This window comes from Phoca vitulina, unplaced genomic scaffold (assembly GCF_004348235.1).
Source record: "Phoca vitulina isolate PV1807 unplaced genomic scaffold, GSC_HSeal_1.0 scaffold1, whole genome shotgun sequence".
NCBI classification, from domain to species: domain Eukaryota; kingdom Metazoa; phylum Chordata; class Mammalia; order Carnivora; family Phocidae; genus Phoca; species Phoca vitulina.
Genome location: NW_022589704.1, coordinates 71,548,702 through 71,574,201, shown reverse-complemented (window position 1 = coordinate 71,574,201; position 25,500 = coordinate 71,548,702). Strand labels below are relative to the sequence as shown.

Genomic DNA, 25,500 nt, shown 5'->3' with positions numbered 1-25,500 from the left:
TGCCTCAGCTAGGTGATGAGGCGCTAATGGTCAGTGACCCTGCCTTATGCCCAAACTCCCTAGCCCCCTACACATGTGGGCAGAGTGGTATTCAGAAAATGCTCATCTGATATTGATCCTGAACAGTAAGAATTATCGAAGTAAATATTATGAAATAAGTGTGGTATACTTACAGTGATGTAATATAATTACAATAATATAATTACATCTTTCAGTAAGGCTATTCCTATTTATATAAAGAATTAATAATTACTTCCCCAGTGATGTTTCTATTTTCTCCCTTTCTCAGATTTTCTTTGTGCACTGAATTTATTTCTCTTTTCCTTACACATTGGTATTTCATGATATTATACTCTTGACATTTAAAATTTCTGATTCTTGGCATTATTTGTTCCACTGTTGCATAGTAACATTTTTGTTCTTTGCAACCATCTGCTTATTTTAAGGTGTGTAGTTTTTCAATGGCATAGAATACTTTCATATCTTTACTTGCCTTAAATGTTAATCTAAGATCTTTATGTGTGGCATTTTTTTCTTCATAGACTTCATATCTTGTTTATGGTGAGTAGCCAGTAAATACAGAAATGAGCTATTTTATTCAGTTGATGATATTTTAAGTGTATTTTATATCTCAAGCCTACATATACTAAAAAATAAAGATTCCCATAAAATCCTTCCATTATGCTGTAGAAAGAATTAGTAAGCCCTTTTTTAAGGAGGAAAGTGGGGCTCAACAATGGTAACTTGTCCAAGGGCACTTAGGTTTTGATCCTAGATTCACTTACTCCAAGACTAAATGAAGTTCCTCCTCTACTCATACTCGAGGAGATCCTCCTCCTTGCAGGTAAGGCTCCATCTAAACTTGGGCACCATAGAAATGAAAGAGAATTCACCTGCTAGAGCAGGCATACGGACTCTTCATGAAGCTGGCATTAGGGAAAATGCACTAACTCATCACATTCACTGCCCATTTCTGCCTATTAATATGGCAAGAATAAAGCAACTACTGTTAGAAGCCTGGAACCCAAACCCACCTTCACTAATGTGAAAGTCAGAAGAGTGAGGATGAGAGATGGAGAGAGGTCAGGTGGTATGCATATATCTTCCCTTCTCTTACAGATGATGATTTTAGAAAAAGCAAACTGATACAGAAATTTGAGGGAATGGGAAAATCCCCAGATCATGCTATGGAATTGAACATTGTGGAAGTTGATTAAAAAAAAAAAAACAATCAAAATATAACAATAGAGTAATTCTTAGGAGAAAACTATGAAGATTGTCAAGAACAGTATTTATGGTCTGACATGTCCATATATGAGCTTACAGAGTAACATGTTGAACAAATAAGGTCTCGTGTGTATCATAGCCCTTGGTGAGGTTTGCCTGCTGATTGCCAGAGACATGGGAAAGATGGCCAGTCCTTCATTTATATGCTCATTTATTCAGCAGACATGTATTGAACACCTGTTACATACGCCAAGCACTGGACTCATCTCATGGTACGAGAGACTGTGCTCTCAAGCAAACACACTGCCATGTAAACAAGTTACTAAAATATTTACAACATTTTAGGTGGGAATCTTTTCCCAATCTTCCAAATTTATGAAAAATCCCTGTCAGGTCAGTGGTCTGGCAAACACATCCCTCTTGGTGCGTTGAGGCACTCCGTCTCTTGCTTTAGAACTCATTCTTTCATAAGCTGTGCACCTGAGAAATAGACCCTCTTTTTAAACACCAACTCCATTGCCTTTGTCATTTTTGGTAATCAGATTCTTCTAAGGAAACCATGTTAGCTATGATACTACACCAAAGATATCCTTGTTCTAATTATTAATGCCTTCCATTTCTTTTAAATACAGGAGACTTTTGTTTATTTTCAGGCCCAAGTTTTAAACCTTTTTTTTTTTTTCTATTGCATAAGCCTTTTCTGTAACTGGTAAAGCATTGCGTATTTGTAGACGTCTTCTTGTATGTGAACTTTACAAACTGGCCCCTATAGCAATCTAGAAGATTTATTATTTGCTTCATGATATAATCATACTTACTTATTGGTTATCTGATTAGAAAAATCAGCAATTCAACAAGCTTCTAACAGTTTTATTGTCCTTAGTACATTTTTAACTAAGAGCCCTCCTCCCCAACACTTTTATGTCATTTTTTTGCTATGATGTTGTTTATACATTTTCTTAGTATGCATTATTATTAGTGCTACTGCTACTGTTATTATTATTTTAGTATTTAGTCATACTAGCTGTACTTTTGGACCTAGATGTTGCCTTTTGAAAATCAAATAGCCGTAAGGAGTTGTGATCTTTGTGCGTAGAAGTCTATAGTATTTCCTAGGAACCATCTGCAGATCCTCAGTCCCCTGCCTGTTCCTGCATAGGAGCCCATGAACAAGTGTTAACTCTTTGCCTGCTTGTTTGCAGGAGGAATGCCCGCTCCTGAGCAGGCCTCATTGGTGGAGGAGGGGCAACCACAGACCCGCTGGGAAGCTGCCTCCACTGGCCCAGGCATGGAACCCGAGACCACAGCCACCACTATTCTAGCTTCCGTGAAGGAGCAGGTACATCCTCTTACTGGAATTTGCAATCAGTTATTTCTTCAATGCCTTTAAAAATTAATCTTTGGATGTGTTTTAAATTTGTCTAACGTCCTTGATGCCTTCACGTTTTTTAATTATAAGGTGTTTACATCCCTGAGTACATTGGGATGACTGGCACGTAGAGCCGCTCCAGGTGCCAGTCAGAATCGGAACATGCAGGATACTTGTGCGTCTGCAAGTAAGGACAATATCGATGGTGATTGGTGTCTCTGTCTCCCCCACATTGCAGAGTGTGTGCATGCACGCCAAGCCTTGTGAAGCATATTTCACACTGCTGACTTTTCTATCAGGACTCTGGCAACTTGAGGCCTGTAATATCCTTAGATGTGTTGAACATTTTAACAATTTAATATAGGTATTATATAGGGTTGTCTCTGTGATTTTTGGATAGAGGCTATATTTGTTGTGTTTGTCTGAATCAAAGTATATTCATTTTGTGAGCTAGTGTTCTAAAACTTGTCAAACTGTGCCAGTTTGCTTCAATGTCATGTTTATGTTGGCTTTTTTTTAAGGTACTTAATGCTATTTATTCTTCACATACAAGTAGCCTTCTAAATTAGATCTTATCTGTTGCGCTTAGAGAAATTGGAATTCCTGAATTTAATTTCTTCAGATTTAAAAGCTTAATAAGGTGAATGTAAATTCAAAGCTCCAGGGATAGGTTTTTTTTTTTTGCCCCCTCCCTCCAAAACAAAAGAAACGTATATGCCTTCTGTGTGGGTTTTTCTGTTGGAAATAATTTAATATTACATTTTTTTTAAGCCTTATGATTAAACCACTGATTCTTTTCTTCTCAAGAGTTATAAACTTACATGTATATTTGCTGGAATATTCTTTCAAAAATCAGTATCAGCAGTTCAGATGACTAATGATGACAGAGTAAAGGAATATTTAATACCTCATTATTTTACTGTTTGCTGTAACTTAGAGCTAGCTGTGCAGAGTGAAAGAATACCCCAGAATATTTGACATTAGAGCTGTGCTTTCAAGAAAAATGATTTCATAGCTTATTCTAGTAGCAAGATTTCAAATTCCCCCACTGAAATTTGAAGTTTTCAAAACATTCCACAAACTAAGAATTTGAGAAGATACAAAAAAATTGTAGTCAGTACTGTTTTCATTTTCCACTAAACTATAGATTGTCCAAGCTTCTCTCACCTTTAGGGAGGAAAAAAGGCCTCCTCTTACTGTACTTCATAGTTGTCGAGATTTGACCCAAGGAGCTGTAAAATAAGAAGACTCTGATTTATTTTGAGCTGTTAGTGTATTCTGCATTTTGGTGAAACATGACAGTAAATTTATCAAAATGCCCAGAACTGACTTAAAGCTAGAAACTGTGTTCAGTAAAACATAGCTACGGGAACTTTGCATTTGTACCTTGAGACCAGATGATACTTTGCATGTTGAAGAAAATTGGAAACCTATCATGATTTTGGCACTGGAATTCCTTGACAGCCTCAGATGACTTCAACATTCTTTTGTTGATAAATAGTGTTCTGAATGAATATTTTGTGGGAGATAGCATGAAGGGTTCCTGTTCCTGAAGATAGCCAAAAGAATACGGGTATTTGCTATTTATGAGAAGAATTACCATTTATCTCCCAGATTATTTAGTTAGTGGGAGGCCATACTCTACTCTTCTATTCCTGTTCTAAGAATTTGAATCCACTAATATATGTTTGCAATTTTCATGCTTAATTTCTTTTAAAATTGTTTATCAGTGCTTAGTACTTGGCATTTCATTCAACCCAAGACCATATCCATCTCTTGTTCCAAGATATTCACCTGATTTTAAATAGCCAACTCGAGCTTCCAGGCACGATCCTCTAATTTTTTTTATAGATGGGGTAGAAACTTCTTAGGACTTTCCTGAAATGTCACTTCCTATCATCTGCCCAATGAGACAGAGCACAGAAAAGTTAGGAATTAAAAAGCTAGTTACTATTCATCTTATATATTTGATTTGAAAATAACTAGTCAGAATGTGACATTCTTAATTGTGTTAGGCCCAAATGGAATAGGTAATGTCCTTGATTATGTATTATATCAAAAGAATAATATTCTTGGGTGGGATGTATAATTTTTTTTTTTTTAATCTCACTACAACGCAATGCTCACAGCCATGGAGTGAAAACATGAGCTTCACCGATCTCAAAGAAAAGACCTTGTTTGGTGGCAGCCATGTGTCAGGAAGGATGTTTCATTGGGTACAGAAGGAAGAGACCCTTTCAGTGCAACTGAGTAGATAGCCTGGGTTCCTATCCTGCACCCACTACTTTCTGTGTGATTTTAGGAAGATTTCTTAACCTCTCTGTGTCTCAGTTTCTCCTCTGTAAATTGGTGACAGTGATGGCTATTGAGGACATTAAATTAACCATTGTAAAATGCTTACAGTGGTGTCTGGCACTTACTAAGTGCTCGTAGTAAGGGCTAATATTACTATTTTAATCAGCATTTCTACCTAAGAAGAAAAGGCGCCTCTTAGGAGGAACTGGTGGTTCTATTTTGAAGTATATATATAGGGATTCACTGAGCCTTCTTTGGACTGTGATATGAAGATAAAACAACTTTGTGTACATTGAGCTATGTTTATGCTATGACTATATTTTACTTCTACATGGCATTAAACTTTCAAAACTTCACCATGTTGGTTTCACAAATTAGAACAGCCTTATGTATGTATTATAAGAAATAGAGCATGTAAAAATAAATTTTACCAACATGCTGATTTAGTGCAACTCAAACATAATGTCAAGGCACTTGGCTAAAAAATTGGAAAGTAATATCTTTTAACACACACCTGAATTTTGAGAGGAGAAGTCTGGGTTCTTCTTGAGTAAAAGTACATCCAAGCCACTAAAATACCTCACATGTACTCCCCCTGGGCAATTCACAGTAAGTAGTAGAGAAGGAAATTGCAAGCAACCAAAGCAGTCTTGTTAACAAAGCATTGGTCTGTTAATATCTGAAATTGGATTTTGGGTGTCAAAACCACAATTAAATCTTCCTCTACTGGGCCACACTTTCCCTAGGATCCCAAAGCAGAAGCTGTTCTTTATTCCTTGACAAAATGTTGAGATTCATATTCTCTCCATTTTGTAAAGTGATAACCTTTTACATTGATGTCAGTCATTTAGGTGCATACCTGTGTAGTTATAGAAAAAGTCCTTGCTCTTTGGCAGATAGAAAGAAGGAGGCTGCTTCTGTTCAAGTGCTGCCTCTTCTGTGACGTCATTTGTACCCCAGCTGAAGTCAGATCTCTCTCCTCCTCTTTAGCACTTTATACCACTGCTTTAACTCTTACTGTATGCTCCCTTGCATTATGTAATCAGCTACCTAACAACAGAGCCATGTTTTATAATTGTTTCACACACATGTTACAGGCTCCCTCCCCCCGCCCACGCCTTTAATGATATTAGAGTTGCAATAAATGATTGCTCAGAAAGGGAGTGGGTGAGTAATACTGGCTCTCAGATTACTTTGTCACCAACTAACTGTTTTGTGAAGATAATGGGACCTGTAGCCACATTCATAGAGCATTACTGAGCAAGAGAATCTCACAGACAGCCCTGAGAAATGTAGCTACTCAATGGTATATTCTTACCCTTAAGACAATTTGAATTGAATGTATCCATATTGAAGTAGGAATTAAATCTGACCTCTGCATGGAGCAAACTAAAATTTTATTTCCTATTAGTGGTCAAAAAATGACATAGGTGTTATGAATTTCACTTCCCATCTGTCCAGCTTAGCTGAAAATTAAATGTAGGGAAAAGAGGATGTGGTTTATCTTGGTAATGTCACAGAATATCTACCAGCATCATGTATACCAAGTGATAGAGGTAACCCCTGAAGAAATCTCTTCAAGGATCATGCTTTAAGAGAAGTAAAAATCATCCCATGGGAAGAACAAAATAATGTGATCCTTGAACTCAAATCCAAAATTTCATGAAGTGCCAGTTAAATGGAAGCTACCAGTTGGCTGTAATCAAGATCAGCATTGGACAGGTTTTACTGTTCAGCTCAACTCCTTAATAAGGATCCAGGAGTCCATGATGAATACAGATATTGGAAACAAAGAATTTTTTTGTATCCTGATAGTTTTCAAGTATCTGGCAAATTTAAGAATGGTCTGGTCCTAACTTAGTATCTTAGATGTTGTAAGATAAAGAAATATGGCCACATGTGGTACCCTCAAAGGGCCCTGCCTCGTCCTGTGAAAACCTTAGGCTTAAATTATTGATTTCTCCTTGAAGTGGTTGGTAAATATTTGGATGCAGAAGAATTGGAATTTGATAAGACACTGGCTGCTCATCCAGAGCTTTGCTGCCACCCCCTGAAACTTGGATGTGTCAGTGTGCTATCTTCACAGGCACAAAGGAAACAGCCAAAGGCCATATGTAGGCCCTTACTATCAGTTGGGAGAATATAGTGTAGTTTTTTGGGGTTTTTTTTTAAAGATTTTATTTGACAGAGAGAGAGAGAGACAGCAAGAGAGGGAACACAAGCGGGGGGAGCGGGAGAGGGAGAAGCAGGCCTCCCGCAGAGCAGGGAGCCCAATGCGGGACTCGATCCCAGGACCCCGGGACCACGACCCGAGCCGAAGGCAGACGCTCAACGACTGAGCCACCCAGGCATCCCATAGTGTAGTTTTTATAACTGATAGGATGTGATCTGGACTATAGAAATTCTTTAAAAGACCATATATGGCCAATCATAGGGTTAACAAGCATATTTCATGGGTCTATATAGGATGCAAGTTGATTTGCGTTTTGTAGAATCACATGTAATATTTATTATACTCTTTTATCTTCTGTTATAAAATTGCTTGCATAATTGAGATCTCTATATGAACTTGGCCATACGCAGGCACTTTAACTTCCATTCTGCTGTTCCCTCACAAACTGCACTCTCATTTTTGGCTTCTGATTTAAGAAGTTTGGAAACCACATTTAAGGTTGAGGCCAATCCAGATAGCATGAAATCATAAGCACAGGATAGATTTGGTAAAACATGCTCATTTTACATATACTTTTCTTACTCTGGTGAAGTCCTAAATTAGGTACTGTATATACTTCTTTTGTTATCTTTGATGAGTGAAAATTGCAATGTTCTTTACTTGTAAGGCTCTCAGAGAGAAGCCTCAAGACAGTATTTTCTGACTTCGGTGAAAATTTCAATTCTACCTTCAGTGTAGCCATATTAACTTAAGTGAAACTTAAATATCAAAGAGTGAAATGAGAGTCATTAAAGATCCTTAATTTTTGAAGATAGAATAAGGAACTTTGGAACCAACTGTGCCCTATTGCTATTACTTCATTTTTGCATGGATATGTTAGCTTCAGTAATTACACACCCTTCCTGTATGGCAGAATGCCCAGAACTGAACAAATTCCAGTGCAATTATTTACTTTATTCCTCCGAAACTGAAACAACTCAACTGTTGTGCACCTGCCTTTGCAGCTTCCTTTTATTTGGCCCCTAAGTTTATTTACAATGAAATCATTCTCTCTGACACACCTCAACCACATGCAGAAGACGGAATTTTTATTTCAACCGTAAACAAGCATAGTTTTGTGCTTAGCTAAAAGCACTATAAGTACAATGCCTAAAACTTCGACTCTTTCCTATTAGTAACTTAGTCATTTTTCCTACTGGTAATTGAATTATCCTGGCAATTGTAATTACCATGTAACGTATAATGAAGTCTTCCATGCCTGAACTGCATCATCAAACATGAGGTAAGATTGGATCTTTTCTTAGTGATTTCTGTGGGATCATCAAATTTTACAGCTTTACCTCCTTAATATTATGGAAATGTGGTTCAACATGAGGTCAAGTGGCAGAGCTCTTGTGACACTATTTGGCCTGGATCGGTCCTTTTCAGTTGTGTGTGTTGTGCTCAGAATGTTCCCTGTGTTCATGGTGTAGGGTATCCTCCATTTCAGGTATCTCTGTGGTTAAGGAATACAACAGAGTATGACCAACAGGTTTATTCAGTATGTGAGTGTATGCAAAAAAATTGTCCTCGCAACATAAAAAATTAGACTGCCAACTTAGCTAGCAACAAGTATATATGTTTTGTGATAGCCTGATAAATGATCAGCTGGACCTGTTAGCAAAGTTGCCCAGTCGTACAGGTCCCAGAAGTACATCCCAAATAGCTGCGTATTTGTTCTGTTTGATTCAGTTGGAGACATCTTTTTAGGTTTATTAAGACTCTAGGTTTTGTTTATTTGTTTTGTTTTGGTGTGTTTTGTTTTGTTTTGAAGAGCTCTTCAATTCCAGGAATTTGAACAGACTCCATCTGGCTTTTCACACATAGCTAGATCACATATGCAGATATGAAATACATAGTAGGTGCCCAAAAATATTTATTGGGCTAATGAACTGGGAATGTAAAAATGCTTACAATCCTGTTGTAGTTAGCTTTAGTGCTTGCTTTTAACTAAATAAAAAATATTGATTGAAAGCCTACTTTGAACAAAGCACTCTATCCAGGAAAGGGAGGGGAGGAATGGTAAGGAGGCCTACAAAGGTGATCTCTTACGTATAGTTTCCACCCTCAGAAGAATGCAGAGGCACAAACCATATTGTATACTTTTATGTGAAGTAATTCGCACAGTATGAATATTCATTAATGGAACCACAAAATCCAGGAATGTGTACTTTGGCCCCTTTTTTTTATTTAAGCAGGCTATAGATATGTATTATATCGTATCAGTTTTATATAAATTTGCTAACTTAGGCATTTTTAACTTCAATTTTTGCCATTGAATTAGCATTACCTTTTGTTTACATTTGAAAGTAATAGAGTATTTTTCCTTTATTAACACTTAAAGTTAAGCCTGACTTTGTATGTTTAAAATAATCATTTCCTTTTCAGTTGAATAACAATTCCTGTTCAGAGTTAAACTATGAATATAGGATATAATTTCTCCCCTGTACATGCAAACTTTATGCTATTAAAGTTGAAATGACTGGCTGCTGAGTTGGTGAGATTAAATGGGTGACAGGATCATTCAGCACTGAATTCCCTACACTGTGTGATCGTTTTTCTTTTTAGAATCATTTCTGTAGAGAAAAATATTTTAGAAACATTCTTTTTCCCTAAGGTCTAACCCTGCGCTTACTCCATAGCTATAGCAAAACAGTCTGTCTTCATGTGAAAGTGCTTTCAATTTCTCAATTGCCATTTTTGTTACTTTGGCAAAAATGGGTCCATATGGTCCTACTGTATCTGTTTATATATTATGAATGTATTGTTTCCAAAGTGATTGGATCTGCTTGTACGTCAGCAAAGTAATTTAGGTTATGATTATTTCATTTTAGACATTCCTAAGGCTTGTTTTTTTTTCAAGTAGTTTGAAGACAAATCTCTGTCTTAGCTTATAGAGTCTTACGAGTTTTTATGTACTCAGACCTTAATGCAGGGGTTGCATGTAATAGAAACAGTCTGCAAACACTTTGAACGAGCACATTATTGAAACTTGAAGATAAATGCATGTTTTACAGTTAAATTCTATATAAATCATATTTCAGATATGAATGTGGCTATCATAAATTGAAAGATAGTTTTCTTAGAATTGAAATCTCTTGGCTCTTGAAAGAAAATGTAGTTTTTCGGGGCGCCTGGGTGGCTCAGTTGGTTAAGCAGCTGCTTTCGGCTCAGGTCATGATCTTGGAATCCCTGGATCGAGTCCCGCATCTGGCTCCCTGCTCGGCAAGGAGCCTGCTTCTCCCTCTAACCCTCCCCCCTCTCATGTACTCTCTCTCTCTCTCTCTCATTCTCGCTCTCTCAAATAAATAAATAAATCTTTAAAAAAAAAAAATGTAGTTTTTCTTTAAAAATTGGAGCTCAAGGCATTTTTCAATGTATAGGCTCTTTAATTTGTATTTTAATTTGCAGACTTTTACATATGAAAATTCCTATAGAGCAGCATGACATCAGAAAGTATTCATCCTGTGGTATCATCCTCTGTAATGGAAATATATCTGATTTGCAAGTTCTCCTCAAATCATTCCTAAACCCTAAATCAGGATAAAGGTCCTTAGTCACTGCAAAGGCCTTCTATTACGCTATTCTAGGGGAATTAAGGCTTACTATTTCCTTCATACTTAGCATTTCTGCATTCTGTTTTTCCTTTAGAAATTTCTTTCCATCATAAAGTTGTTCTGTTCATAAAAACAGTTCTCCCCTTTGCAAGTATTTTCATAAATTGTTTTATTTAAAAAATAAAGAGTAAACCTGCTTTGCCCAAGTGCAGAGTAAATTGGCACCTCCTTTTTTTCATTCATGACCTTAGCTGCCTTACATGTTTCTTGCTTTAAAGCTATAACTGTTGTAAGGGGAGAAGCTTGCTGGAGTTTTTCCATTGCCCCATTTTCTCATTTGTTTCTTAATAAGGTGAATATTGTTTTCTTTACATAATGTAAGTGCTTCACAGCAGGATCTTAATTTTTCTCTTATTTCAGTTAGCAAAGTATAATGAAAAAGTGGATTCTTATTAAATTATTTTGTAGAAAAATGTATCTTAGTAATTGCTGCTGTTGGCATTATTTTAAGCTGCTGATGAGAAGATTTGCTGGTCTGTAGGTAAGAATAGGAAACTTAGATTTGTATAACTATGCGTACTGAACAGAATGCTGTTACATGTAGCTTATTTGATTTGCACTACAGAGTAAGCAAAACATTTTACAAATGTGTAACTATTTTATTTGGTTGAATTTTTTTAAATTTCTGAACCTTTGATAAAACTTCTTTTGATTCCCCATTAAAAACTATGAAGACATTCACCCTATTGTCAGAGTTGGAGAGTTCTATTGTAAGGCCAGTAGAAAGGATGGAGAAGAATGGTCAGTGGATTATTTATGCCAGGTCTGCCTTTGTGATCACAAAGACCGACCCCCCATTGCTTTACTGGGTTTGCTGCTTTTTAGTACAGCCAGACTGCTGTTTTCTTCTCTCCCTACCATCATCATTGCTACCACCACTACTACTGGAAACAAATGATTACTTTGGAAAAGATTTTATCATAAGGATAGGATATAAGAATCAATGAACTCTATGGAGTAGAAATCTATTAGGAGACTAATAGCTAACATTATTACTTATCATGTGCCAGGCATTGTGCTAGGTGCTTTACATGGATGATCTCCAGTGTTCCTTATCACAACTTTATGAGTTAATGCTTTGAAGATCTCCATTTTTTTGGCCACTGAACATCTGATCCAAATTTCTTTATTCCATGCATTTTCCCACCTTAATAGACTTGATGGGAAAATATATAGTCTTAAATGATACAGGTAAATTGTTTCAGTAAATTGTTTTTAATCCTTAAGTTAGCCACGGCATTTTCTGTTGCTTTTAACCTAAAACCCTGAATTATTCAAATAGTTGTTATTATTGCCCCTACTTACAGGGAAACTGAAACTCGGGAAAGTTGATTAACTTGCCTAAACTTACCCAGTGAATTAGGAGGGAATCTGGCATTCATATCTAGGCAGTTATGGTACAGAGATACTTACTAGACAATTGAAATCTGCAGTGGAGTCAATAAAGAGAAGAATGGATACAGAAGAAAAATGAACCATTCACAAGATTAGTTGAGAAGTTATCTTGGAATATGAAGGAAAGGAAAAGAAAAAAAGGATATGATAAATGTTACTAGACACGGAGGCTACAGAAAATGAATCTAACATAAGCATTGTGAATGTTCTCAAGAAAGATTTTATAGTAGCTAGAACAGAAGCAGTACGTAAATATAATTTTAAAACATTTTTTTCTAAGCAGAAAGTAAATCTGTGAGTGTACGGATTTGAAGGGGTCATAACATTCCAGGCATCACCTATGGAAAAGAGACCAGTCTAGGAATAACCTTGACAAAATTTTATATTTACAAAGATACAGGAGAAGAAAACTACAAGAATCCAGATAAAATAAATGATTTATCTGCAGAAGATAAAATCAGACTGAGATCTAGCTTTGCTGAAACAGTAGATATAAGAACATAGAACAGTGTGTTTAGAGCGTTGAAGGAAAAATGCTTGTAATCCAAGAGTTTTACATCCAGCTAAATCGTCTGATACGTGAAGAATTAAAAGGATATTCTCAGATATTCAGGATCTCATGAGATATATTCACCCTCGTACCCTGGTATCCTTTTTGATAATTGAAGATGTGTTTTCTTCAGGAAGTAACCAAATTTAAGACTCAAGAATAAGAAATTCATGTTATAAAATAACTAGTGCATCTTCTTTACTCAATTAAGACTCCAAACCAAGGATCAAGGGTTATTACATGTTATCAATTAAATTTTGCAGTTATTCTCCTGTGCTCTCCTGCTTCCTCTGGTCCACAAGCTACATACATACTCCTTGGATGGATGGATATGTTACTCTGGTGACCACCACTATTGGCCATTGTTAAAATTCTGATTCACTTTTGGTAATAGTAGCTAAACTGCTTACATGTTTTAGACACTCCACAGGGAGAATGCCCTGTCAGTACAGAGTTTGATTTAGGAATTCAGTGGCATTTTCATTTGTCTCAGCACATACGATGTTTTGCAACCTGTAAACTCATTGAATGACTTAAGTCATGGTTTGTTGGCTTATTGAATTTGTAAAGACAAAAAAAAAACAAAATGAGAAATCTTCAGTTTGAGCTGGGAACAAATTTCTATTCATGTTATCGTCTTTCTTGGAGTATTATTTTAATTGTGCTTAAAATATCAACATTGGTAATGTGATCTTATGTTAAGATATATACTCATTTAGTAAAGGTCTTAAAGGAAATTCCCAAAGGTGTTCTGGACTACGAAGAATAGGATTTGTATCCTTAGCACCGGACAAGGTAAGCAGCAGGAGTTTAGCAGATACCTGTTGAATGAATGAATAAAATGAATGTAAGGGCGCCTGGGTGGCTCAGTCGTTAAGCGTCTGCCTTCGGCTCAGGTCATGATCTCAGGGTCCTGGGATCGAGCCTCACATCGGGCTCCCCGCTCGGCGGGAAGCCTGCTTCTCCCTCTCCCACTCCCCCTGCTTGTGTTCCCTCTCTCGCTGTGTCTCTCTCTGTCAAGGAAATAAATAAAATCTTTAAAAAAAAAAAAAAAAAAAAAATGAATGTAATCTGTGTAGAGTAATTACAAATGAGTAAGGAAAAGAGGGGTATTTGGTATTAACAGATAATTGGCAACAGAAGGAATATAAAGGACCAATATGCACATGAAATAATATTCTTAACTCAGTAGTAATCACAGAAATATGAATTAAATTAATGGGAATATATCTGCATTATATTGGCAACTATTAAATCAAAGATAAAACAGCGTGAGTGTTGTGATGTTGGCAATTTCATGTAGTATTTGTGAGAATAAATTGGCACAACCATTTTGGAAAGCACTTTAATGATCTGTAGTAAAGGCCTTAAAAATGGTTGCGTCTTTGGTTCAGTAATTGTAATTCTAGGGATCCAATCTAAAGAAATATTTACTGTTAACACAAAGATATTAATCACAGAGATGTTTCTAATATCTAAAACTTGGCAACAACCTAACTGCCCAACGTGAGGAGAAAGATTACAGAAAAAATTATGTATTTGATGGGGTTTGCACAGCCATTAAAAATCACATTTTTAAAGAATTTTTAATGACATGGGGGTGTTCACAATACAAATGAAAACATAAGTTATCTAACTATATGTGTAGAGTCTTCTGTAGAAATACATATTTATGTATGTATACACATGCACTCAATAGTACAGGAGATACTCTTAAGGAGGTATGCTTTTCCCTGTGTATTTTCTAAATTTCTTATAAAACACATGTAGTGCTTAGTAAAAATTCTAAAGCTGCAAAATAATATGACCTAAGAGGTAGAAAGCCTTTATAAAAATTACAATAAAATGTTACTACAGTCTTTGGTTGACAGAGAAGGAAAGAACAGACATTTATATAGGCTGAAAGATACAGAAAACTTGTCAGATGAACCATGGTTGAAATGGAAAATTTTGTATGACTATCATTCTTCAGATCCAGAAGGGTATCATGGCAATGGTTAAGATAGGAGCTCCCACTTCTACCCCTGGCTATGCTGTGTGACTTTGAACTTTGGGTGAAGGCTCCTATGTCCTCATAATGGTTCCAATCTTATTAAAATAGTAAGTACTCAATAAACATTCACTACAGTTGTTATCCTTGAGATGATAGAATGGTTGTGGAAGCAACATATTCCAACCCAGGGGCCACTTAGGGGGACCTGGATCCAGAATGAGGAATACTCAGAGGGATGGGCCTACACTAAGACTTAGCCCATGAAAAGGATTCCAAGCGAAGGAGTAGGCAGAGCTTACATGCCTAAGGGCCCTTATGTCATCATTCTGATGAAGCTAATGGGAGGGGCCGGTGTCTGTCTAGATCTATGGAGATATGGGTTGTGTCATCTTAAAATAATTTTGCAAGTTCAACTCTTTGCAGCCATCTTTATATTTAGAAATCTCATTAAGAAATCCCTCTGATAAATCTTTACCAGTTGCCTTGGAGGGAATTCTACCAAGTATCATTAAGTAAAAGAAGGAAGATGTAGAGAAGTGTGATAAATACCCATTTTTTTGGACTTCCCCCCTCCAGGATATAAATTCCAAGGATGCTTTCCACTGTATTCCAGAGCTTAGAATAGTGTCTGGTACTAATCAGCTCTCAGTGCTTGTAGAATACATATTGTTGAAAATGTTTGAGTGTTTATGGAAAAGAAGTAGGGAACAAAACACAAATACACTAGTGCACATCGGACTCACATTAATTATATAGGAAAGGTGAGGAAGTAAGTAAGAACCCCTCCCCAAAAAACAGTGTAGGAAGGGCATATCCAGAGTAAATAGTTTTTTCATGACATGTTTATGATAGATTGTGCCTGATTATTTTTTCCTTGCTATTAGAAAAATAAATTCTGCAGGAAATCAGTAGTGAAAAGAGATTGTTCAGAAATGGATATTTGTTTTCTAAAGTGTAATGGTGGTCCTTGCATCTGAACCAGAATCACATTACACTTTGGGTTCTTCTGCGTGTACAGATAGGTATCAGTCCGTCCAACCCTATAGCCTAGTGACAGCAGACTGACTACATCTTGAAATGATGTCATGCATTTTTGTGGGGGGTGGGGATCATCTGTACTGACATGATTATATTTTCTAGCTTTTAAATGCTTCCAGCTATATTTCATTGAAAATGTAGCTTTAGTGAGTCATGTCTAAACCTGAAGAAACACTGTGCTTTTACAAAGAAGTTGAGAATTTGTCACTGCTGTGATGGTATATACCCCTAGTCTGTTCTCACCTTCCATAACCTGAATGCAGTCCAAAGCCACTTGTAATCACCTGGACTGATTTATTTGATTGGCAGAACTCACATTGGTGTACTCTAAATGTTCCTTTCTGATATATTCCTACACAAAAAGGTAAATGTAGTAATTGGGACTGTCTTATTTCTAGAACTATGCAAAAAATATGGAGCCATATCCAATATAGTTCTTGTGTCTGAAAAATAACAACCCAATTTCAGAGTCCTTTATCCCAGGCAGATAGAAGTGCACAAAAAAATGAGTAGATTGGCCACAAAATATTGCAAAGCACAAGATCCATTTGCTATTCTGTGGCTGTTTCAGCTAGCATTTTGACGCCCTAAGTAGGTTTTTAAATGTCTTGAGGAAACCACGTTCACTATTACAAGCACCTTGATCACTCCAAAAAATGTCAAACGGCCACCTGAGAGTCTGGGCCAGGGAGTTGGGTAGGGGGTACCAGCAAGGAGAACTGAGCTAAGAAAGCACAGGTCCCTCCCGTTACCTTCAGTTGGATGTTTTGGAAGGTGCTCCTGGGTAGGCTGATCATGATCAGCCCATCAGCCAGGGCATCCTCCCAGCTAGCCAGCCTGCCAGCCCACTCCTAGGATCCTCTAGAAGAGGCACACAGAGCCCTGGGAGCTTCATTTTGTCCTGAGGACATCACTGTACCATAGTGAATATGGTATGAGGTTACCTTCATTATTATTTATGGTAATAATCTGATAATCCTAACTCATCAGTGAACTCTTAATAGAATTTCACTGTACTCTTCTAAAGAGTTCAGTAGTTTTAAAATTCCTTTTGGTATGGTGGGAAGAATGGAGGCGTTGATGTCCAACCAACTTGGCTTCAAGTCCAGACTCCCACAGATAACTTTATGGTATTGGGCAGGCCCCTTAACCTCTCATAGCCTGTTTATTCCTCTGTAAAATTACAATAATAATGTATAGTTTGTTGGATGTGTATTTAAAATGCTGATAATGCTTGGTACTTAATAGCTGGTCAAGTCCCTCTTTAGAAGCAGAGCTAGTTTAGGTGTTTCATGAATAATGATGCTTTCTCTTTTGGGGGGCTTTTAGTGATAAAGCTGACATTCAAATCTAATTGCTCTTGAAATTGTTATAACAAAATGAAGCCACCCACCCAGTGTGGGGTATTGTTTACTCTATTGCTCTTTATTTCCTATAGAGCATTAAATTTATTTTCCATCTTTATCTACCAGAAATCTTTAACTCCCAATCTTCCAGTTTTGTTTGATGAGTTGAGAAAATCCCCTTTTTTCTCTGTTAGAAACTGCCTTAGGACTCCTCCTTACCTGATACGCATTTGAACATTTTGTCATCTAAAATGATGCAATACGGTTATTCCACAAGAGCTCTCTATTGGATCTGAGAAGCCATTAATTGTTTGGAGAATATGAGCTGTGACTGGGTAGAAGCAGTAGGTTCTGATTCACAGTGCAGGATGATGTTGCTCAAGCAATCTGGTGTGCCCCAGGTATTAACATCATCACAGGGAGATGGGTAATGTTCTGTTTTGAACCCCTTGAAGAAGACTCCCAACCTATCCTATTGAAAAGAATCCAGAGGAATTATTTCTTGGAAGTGTTTAATATTTTCAGTTTTTAATATTAAGTCACACATGCTCTGTGACATATTATATTCATAAATCTTTGTAAGATATATCCGCAACTCCTACCAGATGGCAGAAATAAGAAAAGGTAAAACAATACAAATGAAATGAATACCAAACTCTGATTGGACACAGCAGTGTGTTTCTTACTGAGGGCTAAAGAACAGTGCTCTCCTAAAAAAAAAAAAAATCGTGCTCCGATGCTGTGGCATTTAGTATCTATACACCAAGTACAAACTACTCACGGTTCCTAATTATCGTTAATATTTATTGAGTGCTAATGTGCATGATGTTAAATACTTTGTACGTATCATCTCATGTAATCCTCAACAACTGTCCTCTGGTAAGTCTGTTGCTATTATTATCCCTGGTTTACAGATGAGGAAGCTGAGTCATAAGAGAGCTTGTGGAACACAAGTCCTCCAGAATGTTAACACCATCATCCATAGCAGAATCCTTTGTTCCTAGAATGGGACCTGCTGCATAATAGGTACTCAACTGATACCTGCTTGATGACTGAACTTGCTCACGTTCACCAATCTGGTTAGAATCCAGAGACTGACAAAAGATTCAATTCCAGGAGACTGACCCTAAAGCCTACAGCTTGAACTTACTTCATTTTTCTGCCCCTCCCCTCCTTCAATCAGCCCTGTATTAGACTGAAATAGAGGACATGATCCCAGCCCTCCAGATGCACAATCCAGTGAAGATGCTTACAACCCAATAAAGGTGTTCAGAATCGGAGTTGAGGCAGGTAGTCAGCTCTGTCATAAATGTGTGTTCCTTGGGCTTCCAGTTTAGCTGCTGTAATGAGACAATATAATAGTGTGGCCTAAACAAGATGGAAGTAGAATCTCTTTCATGAAACATTCCAGAGAGTAGCGGTCCAGAGTTAGCCAAGGCAACAGTGCCACACGGTTGCCTTCTCTGGGTCTGAGGTAGCTGCCAGTTCTCATTTAGGACTTGGCTGACAGGTAGGGGTAAAGAACCAGGGGAACATACACACATTTCTTTTGGAGAACACAGTCTAGACGAGGCTTGTTCTTCAGCAAGCAGTCCCCAAAGCTGGGAATGCCTGCTCCAGTTGAGCAACAATGAGATCATCGAAAATGATTATTAACAGCCATCAGTCTTCTTGGGAAGAGGGTGGGTGCCCTGGTACCTAGGCCTTGTTGCTCCTCAGCTCTTTTCAACCTGCCTTACTGTACCCTCCTTTAGGTTAGCATTAGACCTGTGCTATACTGGATGCTTCATGGTAGGTCCATAAAGGACCAGAATCAGAATCATTACACTGATTTATATATTTCTTGAAAGATGATTTTGTTTTTCTATTTAAGATTTGTAGCAAAGAGGTGCTATGAAGACTAGAATAAAATTTGGTTCCCTTGTGTTTTCAGTAAGTTTTTATTTTAAAATGCTTCTTCAAGTTCATCTCTCCTGTAAATACTGCTTAAATTTTTTAAAATCCTCATACTGAACTTTTCAGGATATTGCCGTCTTGTAAAATGATAATGGAAATTAAATTTTTAAAAAACATTCTCATATTGAGCTTTTCACATGTAGGGGAGGAAAAAGTTTTCCCTTTTTTTCATCAAGGTTCTTCCAGCTGGCTTAGGAATTAAATTGACATGAGACAGATTAATAGGAGAAAAACCCAGTTTTATTACATGTGCATGGAGGCCCAATAATGAAATTGAGACCCAAAGGAATAACCAAGGCAGGCAGTTTTTATACATTTTAAACAAAGAGACATTAAGTAGTGAGGAACTGACAGGATAAAGAAGGCAGATGCTTGGGAGCTTTAATTAGTAAGGAATTCTAAGTGGAATTTGGGCTGAGGTGTAGTAGATTAGTAAAAAAACGTAACAAGGTATATTTCTACAGCTTTCTCAACTTTTACTTCTTAGTACAGGGGTGGTACTTTTCATATGGAAGACTTGTTTCCTGCTTCCAGGGGGCAGAGAAGAGTCTGAGTATCCTTACACTGTTTCCCAAGTAGCTTCAATTCAGAATGATCAATATGCCATTGTGCCACATTTTGGGGTGGCCTGCCCTGGGCCCCTATACATGCTATTACCATCTTGAATATAATAGTAATGTAAATTGCTGAATATGCCCAGTATGATAATTAATGTTGCTGTGAGATCCTAAATGTTTTGTTTCTATTTCTTTTTTTTTTAAGATTTTATTTATTTTTTGAGAGAGAATGAGAGAGAGAACACGAGAGGGGGGAGGGTCAGAGGGAGAAGCAGACTCCCTGCTGAGCAGGGATCCCGATGTGGGACTCGATCCTGGGACTCCAGGATCATGACCTGAGCCGAAGGCAGTCGCTTAACCAACTGAGCCACCCAGGCGCCCCTTTGTTTCTATTTCTTTACTTCTCATTCCTTATATTTGGAAAAACCATTGTATTACCCCAGCACCTTAAATTTTTTTTATAATATGATCAGGTTTCTCTCCAGAGAACTCAGAGTCTCAAGTTATATTTGTAAGCATGTTGAATGCTGGTAATTCCCCCATTATTTGAAAACTTTTTCCTTTACAATTTATAATTGGAAATGAGTAAATTTCAGAGTATAATCTCAACTACAGCAATTTGCTTTTAAGAAAACAGAAGTCGGGACCCCTGGGTGGCTCAGTCGGTTGAGCGTCTGCCTTTGGCTCAGGTCATGATCCCAAAGTCTTGGGATCGAGTTCTGCATCGGTCTCCTTGCTCAATGAGGAGCCTGCTTCTCCCTCTGCCTGCCGCTCCCCTTGCTTGTGCTCTCTCGCTCTCTCGCTCTCTCTCTCTCTCTGACAAATAAATAAAATCTTTAAAAAAAAAAAAAAGAAAAAACAAGTTGTCTGATGCAAACATTTTAATCCATAAGAATAGGAAAATTATTTTATTCAACTTTTTATTCCCAGTACCTAGAATAGTGCCTAGCACATGGTAAGTACAATACTCAAACATTTGTTGACTAAATCATATTTCATTTTTTTAATTAAAAAAGTTTCCAATTTTTAATCTATATACTCAAAACTGTAAAATAAAATACTTAAAATATTTTGAATAGTAACTACCCTCAAATACCCAATACATCCACATACTGCACGTGCACACATACACATGCACACACACACCACTTATGCACACACCCATGCATTTGTTTGGATGTCAGGCTATTGGCAACTTCAGCCCTTTGAAACATACTAAAAATTACAATGAAAATGTCTCTGAATAACTACATGCATCCTATACTTTGCTCTTTAGGCCCTCACCTTCAACCTCATTCATTCTAATTTTAAAATATATAATTTGGTTATCTTTGTATTTTTGTAGAATATGTTTTAGATGTGCAAATTTGGCTAAGGGTTGGGGAAAGGGGTGGTGAGGAGAGGGACCCACTGTCAGGAACAAGAAAGAGTGGAGATCAAAATTAGAAGGGGAATAGTGGTAGCCCCAGCTGACATTCCTAAGTCAAGAAAGGAGACAGAACAGCTTACAGTATGTCCAGAGATTAATGATGTCTTCATCTGGTTGTGAGTGTTCATAGCGATGCTCTCAGTTATCAAGAAAATTGTGTGTCTTCTATTTATTCTATTTAACAAGTTAGGAAGAAGTATAATACCTTAGGAATATTTGAAATTAGAAAACAAATTGGCATTTGAAGGATAAGCTTTGGATATCCAGAAGTTTTAATCCTGTCAATAGCTTTTTAGTCAAAGATGACAGAGAAATGAAAAATGATTACCTAGTACAAAGGATCCAAATAACTAGTTTTACAAAACAATGCATTAGAAGGCCCATAACTAGGGAAAACAGCACTGAGGGACTAGATTAGTTCTACCCATCTAGTTATCCTCACCCATAGGCAGGGTAGGATTTTATTGATAGAAATACAATTATTGCTTACTAAGCACTTACTATGGGTCAGGCACTATGCAAGTGTGTGCCTGATTTAATTCCCCATGGCCCTATAATTTACGCATTATAGGGATTATTTCATTTTAAATATGAGGGAACTGAGGTGTAAATGGGTTGAGTTGCTGCTCATGGTCACACAATTCATAAGCAGTTAGCAGGACTCTTCCTCCTTGTCCCTCCACCCCCATTCCACCACCGGTTTCTGAGCTTATGCTCTTGGCCAGGGTTCAGGGGAGCCACACTTAGTTGAAGCAAAACCACTTTGTAGTTGTGTGACTCTAGCCAGGCCATGTAGTGTTTCCAAGCCTCGGTCTGTCTGTTGGATGATGGGGTAAGAGTAATTCGTTGACTGCCTACTGCATGAGGGCATTTATGAGACTCATGAGAATAAAAGTATGCAGAAATCGTCTTAAGTTGTAAAAATTATTGTTCTAAAACATTGTTAGGATATTGTTACAGTCAGCAAAATAACAAAGTTATTTCCATTTAGGAAGTAGTATAATATAGCATTGTGGACTAAGAAATAATGATTAATTTAGGCCTCAAATATTTTCAAGTTAGAAATCTTAATTTGGTTCTCCCTGCCATAAATATTCTCTTATTCAACTCTCACCACCCACCCCCAGCTTAATTTTAAAAAGTCCTGGTTATGTTGTGTTTGTTTCATTCCATTGATATGTAGGCTGCATAAAGGAGACAGTGACAGCAATGAAGAATTTGTTTTGATTGGCGATTCCTTTTGCTCTGATTAGTGAATGTGGTTTGAATTGAACATGCCACCAGAAGCCAAAAGGTTCTGTATTCACATGCAGTCATCCATCCAAGTCAGTATATACACATCTATTTTCCATATATAACTAAATGTCAGACAAGTTCACATTCATCATCTGTTGGCACTTCAGGGCAGCAGCAACCATGTCAAGAGAAAGCCCTCTTTACCTGCAAGTGGAAACGGAATGGTAACAGTCATTCCGGCATTTAAGGAAGCTGGAGCTTAATGAATGAAACTCAGCTGTCCCACTCAGCGCCTTCTACCCTCAAGGCTTTTCATTCAAAGGACCAGGATCTAGTTCTCTCCTCTGCACACAAATACACAGTGTTATTGGGCACCCAGAGTTCCAGCATTTGTAGTCTTCAGTTCAGAGCATGAAAGAGAGCAGACTTAGCTTCCACATTTATTTGAGAGCCACAGGGTACAAGACAGTTGAGAATTACTTCTGATCAGCTTCTCCCTTTGGAGGCTTGGCTTCATCACCAGACACCTGGGCCTCCTCACTCTCCCTCTATATTCCCTTACTTTAACAGCTGTTTCCTTTTCCTGCTTCCATAGTTTTGTCCTTTTTGCTCTTCCTACAACCCTACCAGCAGCATTGTTTCCTATTGTTTGTTCAAAGAAAGAGAGGTGGAGAAAAGTTTTTAAAATTTAAGGTATGGGTGAGTCTGTTCTTTTAAGTTGTAAGCTGATGGTGGGCGAGTGCCCTTGCTGCACGTTGCAGAGCACTGATAAAATCTCATGAGTTTAAATGCTTTTTATAGTAATAACACAACTATTACGGTGTCTAAGCATATGCAGAAGTGAAGATTTTCCTAATTATACCTGCATTCAGTTTATAGTCTTCATATTTATTTAAACCCACCTCCAATAGTTCATCATCATATCCATGAACAATTAATAGCTATTCATTTATATATGTTTATGTGTATGTATGTGTGTGTGGCATGCACAAATTTACTACCTAGGATCATGTTTGATTCAAACCTGGTAGTGTAGTTTTTCCTGTCTTTAACTGCTGATGAGATTTTATAGCTGCATTGTATGATTTAATTAATGTTTATAAAAACTCTTTGAAGGTAAAATCTCTTCATAGATGCCAAGAAATATGATTGCTTTCTTCATGTAATTCCCAGGACTCGATTTCTCCTGCATATAGTTTCTCACATGATCAAGAAGGGTTTATATGTGATACCTTTGACAGTATTTCAACTTAGAAGCATATTTTTGGTTGAGGTAGATACTGGATTATTCTTGCTGGTTTTAATCTTGAAAAAAATGAACTGTAAACTCAGATTAAATTGATATCTCTAGTCATTTATACCGGGAATACCTTTTGACATTTGGATACTACACATCAACCTCTCTGCACTAAACTGTCAGATTATTTATTAAATGTATACTGAATTTGTGCCACTATTCTGGGATTTATTTGAACTGAATTTGGTTAAGTAGAGAATTCTGTGATACACTTTAAATGGTCTTAAATAAAATGAATAATAAGATTTCAAATATCAGTCTTTTTAGATTCCTTTGCTATATGACGTTCTTTCCCAGTTTTTGTTTTTGTTTTGTTTTTTGATTGGGTGGGGGGGTGGGGGGAGAAAGAGAATCTTAAGCAGGCTCCATGCCCAGCACAGAGCCTGATGTGGAGCTCGATCTCAGGACTCTGAGATCATGACCTGAGCTGAAATCAAGACTCAGACACTCAACTGACTGAGCCACCAAGGCGTCCTCCCAGCCCCAGTTTACTTTTTGATATAGTTTTGTTCAAATGTCATTTTCCTCCAGATTTTTGCTTTACTCTCCTTGAAAGATTATAAGAACTGTCTCTTATTACTGTATTCAGAGAAACCTGCAAATAGGAAATACTTAGGTAAAGTTGGTTAGATGCAAACAGTAGGCACTGCGTATTTAAACCTGATACTTTTGGAATCTTCCTTTATTATAGAGTCACAAAATATTTGGAATTTTGTTGACCTCAGTATACAGGAAAGGAAAGTGAAATTTTTGTTGGGACAAATAGCTGCATAGATAGGGCATGAGCCAAAAAATGTAGCATTAGGCAGCCTAAATGAGGTATCAAATTTAACCTAATTTCACTTTTAAAAAAAGATTTCCTCTCAGACAATGCAGTTTGGTGGATAGAAGATAGGCATAGAAAAATGGCATGGGGAACATTGAGAGGGATACAAGTTATAAATAAAAAGCAGTGGGATATAGGGGTGCCTGGGTGGCTCAGTCGGTTCAGCTCAGGTCATGATCCCATGGTTCTGGGATCGAGCCCCACATCGGGCTCCTTGCTCAGCGAGAAGCCTGCTTCTCCCCTGCCTGCCATTCCCCCCGCTTGCTCTCTGTCTCTTTGTCTCTCTGTCTCTCTGTGTCAGATAGATAAATAAATAAATAAAATCTTAAAAAAAAAAAAAACAACCAATGGGGTATAATTTATGGATAGACAGTATAAAAAATAGGCCTGAGCAGAAATGGAAAAATAATAATGGCTGAAAAATCAAAATTCTGGTAGTTAAAGGTAAGAAATGAGTTGGAATCACAAAGCCCAAGGCTAAAGTAAGCCATGGGCTGCTTTTATTTATTTACTTATTTATTTATTTACTCATTCTGTCACTGTACAGTGAATGATTTTAGAAGAGACACGTGACTTCCTGGTATTCCAACTTCCCTACTGACAATGTAACCTATGGCATGGTAGTTCAGAGAATAGCCTTTGGAGTCTGGCCGGTCTTGAACTTTGAACTCATTTCATGTGATGGATTCTAGATATTACATGTGATTGAGCACAAACAATATGCTTTGGAAAATATCAAGTATTAAATTAGGGTAGTAACTTATATGTAGCAAGTATGTTTCAAGAATTTGATCCAGAGTACTGCTTGTAAAATGCAAATTTGTATTTCTTTGCATATTTGAAAGAAGAAAAGCAGATTAATAGAGTTAAGAAGAACCCCAAATTATCTTAATTTTTAAATAGCATGTGCAACATTACTCTTAGAGCAAAATCAGCAAGCATTACAAGAAAACTACAAATCTCGGGCGCCTGGGTGGCTCAGTTGGTTAAGCGACTGCCTTCGGCTCAGGTCATGATCCTGGAGTCCTAGGATCGAGTCCCGCATCGGGCTCCCTGCTCAGCAGGGAGTCTGCTTCTCCCTCTGACCCTCCCCCCTCTCGTGCTCTCTCTCCCATTCTCTCTCTCAAATGAATAAATAAAATCTTTAAAAAAAAAAA

At 37.3% G+C, this 25,500-nt stretch overlaps 1 protein-coding gene across 6 annotated transcripts in view; it reads left to right on the top strand.

The window, feature by feature from the left end:
- PKP4 (plakophilin 4) overlaps positions 1-25,500 on the top strand; it is a 233,813-nt gene that overhangs the window by 67,129 nt on the left and 141,184 nt on the right. For 4 of the 6 annotated variants that reach the window (XM_032410053.1, XM_032410062.1, XM_032410044.1 and 1 more), the window contains one exon: positions 2,430-2,566. In XM_032410053.1, the coding sequence (XP_032265944.1) occupies positions 2,435-2,566 (132 nt within the window). In that variant the 5' untranslated portion in view covers positions 2,430-2,434. Of the gene's footprint in view, positions 1-2,429; positions 2,567-2,686; positions 2,784-25,500 lie in introns of those variants that run through there. The other 2 variants (XM_032410071.1, XM_032410083.1) reach the window with 2 other exon arrangements.